This window comes from Miscanthus floridulus, chromosome 4 (genome assembly GCF_019320115.1).
Source record: "Miscanthus floridulus cultivar M001 chromosome 4, ASM1932011v1, whole genome shotgun sequence".
In the NCBI taxonomy this organism is placed as follows: domain Eukaryota; kingdom Viridiplantae; phylum Streptophyta; class Magnoliopsida; order Poales; family Poaceae; genus Miscanthus; species Miscanthus floridulus.
The window spans coordinates 9162123-9168489 of NC_089583.1; the positions used below are offsets into that span (position 1 = coordinate 9162123).

The 6367-nt window shown below is 44.4% G+C and overlaps 1 protein-coding gene across 1 annotated transcript; it reads left to right on the plus strand.

The window, feature by feature from the left end:
- Positions 1–4293: 4293 nt before the first annotated feature.
- Positions 4294–5653, plus strand: LOC136550903 (uncharacterized). The gene has a single exon (XM_066542488.1). The coding sequence runs from the start codon at positions 4498–4500 to the stop codon at positions 5092–5094; it is 597 nt and encodes a 198-aa protein (XP_066398585.1). The 5' UTR covers positions 4294–4497; the 3' UTR covers positions 5095–5653.
- The last annotated feature ends 714 nt before the right edge of the window (positions 5654–6367 follow it).

Consider the following 6367-nt stretch of genomic DNA (forward strand, 5'->3'; position numbering starts at 1 on the left):
TCACACAGGCCGTGATAACGGGCCATGGACCGGTTTTCACTAGCCAATAGATTTACTCAAGATCAGATATATCTTAACCACATACTATGCACGATCAAAATTGACATAAAACAGCCGATAAAACATAACTCGTCGTTTAAAGTACAGATTAGATCAAATTTAGATTAACAAACGATGGGTTAAAAAAGATATAAGGCCGATCTAGATCAATCCCAATCGGGCGAAGTGATATTGCTGTAATTAAATAAATAATGGAAGCAATAAGCAATATCAGTAACTTAATGAATCTATCCGAAGGAATGCCACCCTTAGATAGAGCCGATAACTTGACCTTAATCTAGTTCGAGCAGTGGAGGTCGATCGGATCGATGCAGCCGTACTTGAACTAGACAAGAGTTGATAACTAGCTTATACCAGAGTCACAGTGGAGGTCGACTAGATCGATGCAGTCGTACGAACAGAAGTATAAGCCATGACTGGTACTTACAGACAAGCAGTGGAGGTCGACCGGATCGATGCAGCTGTACTTGCTGAAGAACTCGCCGAGATCTACTCTACTCCTACTCCTAAAGGGTGGCCGGAGCCAAAAAAAAAGTAACTTGTATTTGATTGATTGTGTTTTTACAATAGCCTGGGTCTGATATTTATATCCGGTGCCTAAACATGAATCCTACTCGAGCACGACTCATTACAATCTTTGGCATAGAAAAAACATTCTGAGATTAAGATAACTTGGACTCTAATCTTTCCCTTTTTGCAGAGTCCAACATGCCTTGTCCCGACGCCGATCATAGCCTTTGTCATTATCTGCCGACGCTATCTAAAGAAAGCCGATTCCAGTGTTGCATTCACATTAGCTGATACTGACCTGCACACAATTGATCCCTTGATGACATGATCTCGGGAGCTTTTGAGTTCCTATGAGTCTACTTCCAAATTTTGGTGTAAACAATATTTACTAAGTTGGTAGCTTATTTAATGCTCATAATGAAACTCCCACTAAGACTAGCCTAACTAATTCCTACATATTTATGGAATTTATGCTATAAATGATACTATGTACCTTGCTCCGCCCACGAAAAATGGCATTTTAATTTGTCCCTAAGTCACATTATCTTAAGTTTTAACCAAGTTTATAGAAAAGAATATCAACATCTAGAACATCAAACAGGTATACTGTATTTCTTGTTATGATGAATCTAGTAAGTTCTCTCCCAGCAATTTTGTACAAGTGGCAAACGGTTTCTACTATGTACTAAAGAAGAATTAGACAACTTCTTCTAGAGTTTACAAAAAAATTGTGGTTTCTTGGTGAAGTCGTCATACAACTTTTTGTGTCAATAATCGGGTTAAGGTTTAACAGAAAGTTTGGCATACGAAGTTACGACCAAATTTTAAAATTTTCTTATAGTGCCTAAAAAAGGCGATCATTCTAACTAAAGGTAACCTAGCAAAGAGGAATTAGAATGGAAATCAGTTCTGTTGTTGTAGCAAACTTGAAATAATAAAATATCTCTTCTTTGAATATCATTAATCATTATGCCAAGTTTTTATGGCGTGTATCCATGTTTTTCTGAGTGTCCCCCCACCTACCGATGTTGAACATTTTTTGGCACGCGTGGTCAAAATTTGGAGAACATAAAAATATTCTGTGGTTGATAGGGTTTTTTGTTATTTGCTAGGCTATTTGGCTTACCACAAATGACATTCACTACTGGAGACCGGCTCTTTGCCGAGTGTCAAGTGGTTTGCCGAGTGTTGTTCTTCGGGCACTCGGCAAAGACGCCTTTGCCGAGTGTTTTTTTTGACGCCCGGCAAAGAAGCTCTTTGCCGAGTGTTTTTTTTACGCTCGGCAAAGAGCTTCTTAAGCCGAGTGTTTTTTTGACACTCGGCAAAGAAGCTTCTTTGCCGAGTGTTTTTTTTGACACTCGGCAAAGAAGCTCTTTGCCGAGTGTTTTTTTACACTCGGCAAAGAAAATTTCAAAGCACATTTCGAAGCAGTAAATTAATTCAAATGAAAAAGTTTTCAACTACAAAGTTGTATAACTCATCAAGATGTACAATATTTGTTTTGGTCTTTTCTTCATATGACAAAGTGAAAGTAAATTTGTTCACAAATCTAACATAAACATATCTCTCTGGTACTTTATGAAACTACAAGAGAGATATATAAGATTTGTGAATAATGTTAGAACGACCATGTCGGATGAACAGATAACTAAACAACCAAAATAAACTTTGTATATCTCGAAAAGTTATGAAACTTTGTAATTGACAACTTTTTAATTTGAAATCATCTTGTCATGCAAAACTGTGTTTGAATTTTAAAAATTTAAAATTCAAACTTTTCAAACGACCTCGGATGGAAAAACAACCAAAATAAACTCTGTAGATCTCGAAAAGTTATGAAACATTGTAGTTGGCAACTTTTTGAATTGAAATCATCTTGTCATGCAAAACTGTGTTTGAATTTCAAAAATTTAAAATTCGAACTTTTCAAATGACCTCGGATGGAAAAACAACCAAAATAAACTCTGTAGATCTCGAAAAGTTATGAAACATTATAGTTGGCAACGTTTTGATTTGAAATCATCTTGTCATGCAAAACTGCGTTTGAATTTCAAACTTTTGAAATTCAAATTTTGTAAACGACCTCGGATGGAAAAACTTCCTAAACTAAAAGTGTAGATCTCGAAAAGTTATGAAACTTTGTAGTTTACAACTTTTTTATTTGAATTCGTTTAGGGCCTCAAATAAGCAATTTACACTCGGTTTAGTATAATATGTTGGGAACTAAAACGGAATCCAGACATAAGTGACAGTGTGGTGTAGTGGTAGAGGAGGTTCGCGTGCAGCGGGAGGTCGCGAGTTCGAATCCCGTCAGCCGTGTTGCTGCGAAATTTACGTGAAAAATGCCGGAGATGGATGGGCGCTGGCCGGTGGGGGCCTCCATCTATTAAAATTTTTTTCCCATTTTTTCGGGTTTTTTTTCGGTTCCAACTTTGCCGAGTGTCGGACACTCGGCAAAGACTTTGCCGAGTGCCCGATAAAAAGCACTCGGCAAAGAATTCTTTGCCGATGGATTTTTTACTGTAGGCTCTTTGCCGAGTGCTGCACTCGGCAAAGGCTTTGCCGAGGGCAAAGTGCCTGAATCCGGTAGTGATTGTGTTTAACAATTGCTAACCAAAAACATTTTGACAGGTACTATTCGGGCGGGGGGGGGGGGGGGGGGGGAGTTGGGGACATATTGTCTCTGGATATAGATTTGTTACAACACACCAAGGAACACTCACAGATTTCTAAAGTACACTCTTGCCAGCTATTGGAGTCAAGATCGATAGAGTTCTTTGCCTCCTATGGATGGCTGTTTATTTTTCGCATTGATTGTTAGTGTTAAACTCATTGCAAGGAGTTGGATAGACTTTATAATAATGATGGACTGTGATGGTTCTTCTTTTTGAAGAGGACTGAAGCAGGATTGTTTCTTTTGTGTAAAAAATAGTTGGATAGCTACCTGCCATGACTATGAGTACGTAAATAGTTTGTTGTGGGTTATGTTGTTGGAGATTTGATAAAGTTGTTGTAAAAGTAAAAGATGAAAACTGTTTCATAAAAAACATGCGTCGGCAACTTCACGAGAAATAATAGAAGTCACTACAACTGTCAGCCGCTTATAGACAAACTGGTAGGAAATGTCACATTTCTTATAGTGTCATGAGTGATTAAATGTGATCACAAGGCGATGAGTTTCCCATATGGTTTGTGAATGACAGCGAGGCTGTTTGGGTTTATATTATGACAATCAGCAGTAAATCACATTGCTATTGCCTGCATCAGGGCAGTACAAAAGTGGATTACTCCGTATAAAACCCTAGCTAGCCAGTGAGCTCTCTTTTGTTGTCATAGAGAAGGGATCGGTCTAGTGAGGAAGGCCTAATGTTAATGGACTAAGGTGCAGGATAGGAGGGGAGTCGTTTTCACTCTCCTCAAGAACAAAGGAAGATCCACTCGGATTTGCTCTATGCGAGGTGGCTACTAGCTCGCTTTCTTCGCCTGGAAAAGATCGCTCTAGCTGAATAGAGGATAATAACACTGGAGTAGTCTGCTTTGAGATCTGCAAGGATGGGGACAGATGTCGTCGATCAGGGCAGTGTGCTACCACAATACGGCACTGGTTTGCATTGCAGTTGCAGCTATCACTGCTGCACAGAATCATATATATGTACTTGTTGCCTTGCATATATAGGCTTCTGCTCCTTGCTATTGCTAGTACCAAAAGAGAACGGGATGCCCTTCAAGCCCATCACTCATGTCAAGTAGTAGTAGTACTACCCATCCATCTCACAGCTAGCACGTCGCAATGCTTCTCACCCTTTATATTCGTCCTAGCTCCTTCCATTTCTGTACATCTTGCAACACAGCCGCCGAATTTTAGTGATACAACTTGTGACAGCCCCACCCCCACGGCAGCTGCTTGTGAAAATTCCTTCCGGTTGCATGGCGCAAGCGCCCTGGTCGCTGCCTTCTCAAGTGGCTGTGGCGGTGGACCTGGCGATATGCCTGGCGCCGGCGGGACACCGCCTCGAGGAGGAGCAGGACCAGGTGACTGCGTGCGTTGGCGGGAAGGAGGCGCGGCTGTTCTCGTGCCTCTTCTGCAACAAGAAGTTCCTCAAGTCGCAGGCGCTAGGCGGGCACCAAAACGCGCACAAGAAGGAGCGCGCCGCCGGCTGGATCTGGAACCCCGACGTCTACGGCGACCACTACACTGCAGCGGCGGCCATGGGCGGCAGCCTCGGTGCCGCTTCCGTGTCCTTGCCGCTCGCCTCTCATGGCGGTGGCACCGCCGCTGAGCCCCCTGCCAGCGTCAAGCCCAAGCTCGAGAGGGAGAGGCCTGACGGTGGCGAGGCGCTCTTCACGGACCACGCCTTGCTCCCGGCAGCAGCCGACCGCCCCTTCACAAGGTCGCCCGACGGCACCGTGGACATGCTCAACTGGAGAAGGAGCTCCCGAGCCTCTGCCCCACCGGAGTGCGCGGACACCAACGCCGCATCCTCCGGCGCTGGCGAGGAGCTGGACCTCGAGCTGCGGCTCTAGCTAGAACCGCAACGATCGACCTAATTCTGCTCGGGGAGAAAAGCTTAAGACGCATCTCCCAGCTGGATCATCATCAGTCATCACTGTCTCCGTCTTGCCTTCACATATCTATATGATATGACTGCATATATCTGCGTCTTGTTCTTGCTCCAATAACCAAGCTTGATATGGATCGTTGTTTTGTGCTTGTTATGAAGTACTAATTAATATGCTTGTGCGAATGCAAGCGTGTGGATTTTTTGAAGCACTGTGAGTTGCTAATTACGTAGTGTTCCTTGTTGAATGGAGCACACCGCCGCCCGCGCCGGAGCAGTGCTGCCGTCAAGTTGGAGAAGCCGGCCGAAGGGCAGCACTCGCTCTCCGCGGATTGCACGTACGTGGTGTTGCCAGGGGGCAGCCGACCACTCTGCCCCGGCCAGCGGATCGAGAGGGCCAACAGCAGCACCTTGCCCTACAGCTCCGGCAAGGAGCTTGGCCTCCAGCTGTGTGAGCTTGTGACACTAACTAGAATGAGACGGCTGTGCATTATTCAGAATTCTAATCGTCCCGTTTGAGTGGAGGTCATATAATATTAGTACGTTTGTACTTCCTGTTGCCGTTTATGAAAAGGCGAAAAGCTGCGTCTGTCTGAAAGAAGAAGACAATTTAATTATTCACGCTTCCACGTCTTGGGTGCCTGAAATCAAAATGGAGTTCAGATGACTCCGTTCGCAAAGTTGGGGACGAAATCGGTGGCAGGAGGGGGGTGCGGAAGAGGGATGCTGCCGCGGGCACGGTAGGGCTTGGCCAGAGCTCTGCGGGCGGCCGAGGCTGTGGTGGGGAGCTGGGTGGCGGCAAGGAGGGCGACTTCAGCATTGGCGTGGGCGAGAGCTGCGGGAGGAATGAAGATGAACAGGGGGAGTTGAACAAGGGCGTCTGCTGGGGCATTGGATGAAAATCCAACATCGGAGATGCGTCGCCCGAACAAAATTGAATTTTCAGGCGCCTGAAAATTAGTAGTTGCCTTGATTATTAGTTTTGCCATCAACATGGGAATAGTTGGCGCGCGGAAATGGAAATATAAGAAGCCTTTGGGCCTTGGCCCTTGGGTCTCACAAGGGTCAAGAGGCAAACAGTAACATTGTACGGTCCGAGATTGGCAGGTACACGAAAAACAAGTTAACAAGGGGTAATTTAAGTAGTGGCTGGCCCACATGTGACTCTGGTCCGCGTCTGATGAAAACATGCATGTAGTATGTATACTCCCTCCGTCCCAATTTATCTATCGTTTTCG

What these genes read in the sequence shown, in the direction of transcription:
- LOC136550903 (XM_066542488.1), top strand. Translation starts at nt 4,498, where the DNA reads ATGGCGCAAGCGCCCTGGTCGCTGCCTTCTCAAGTGGCTGTGGCGGTG.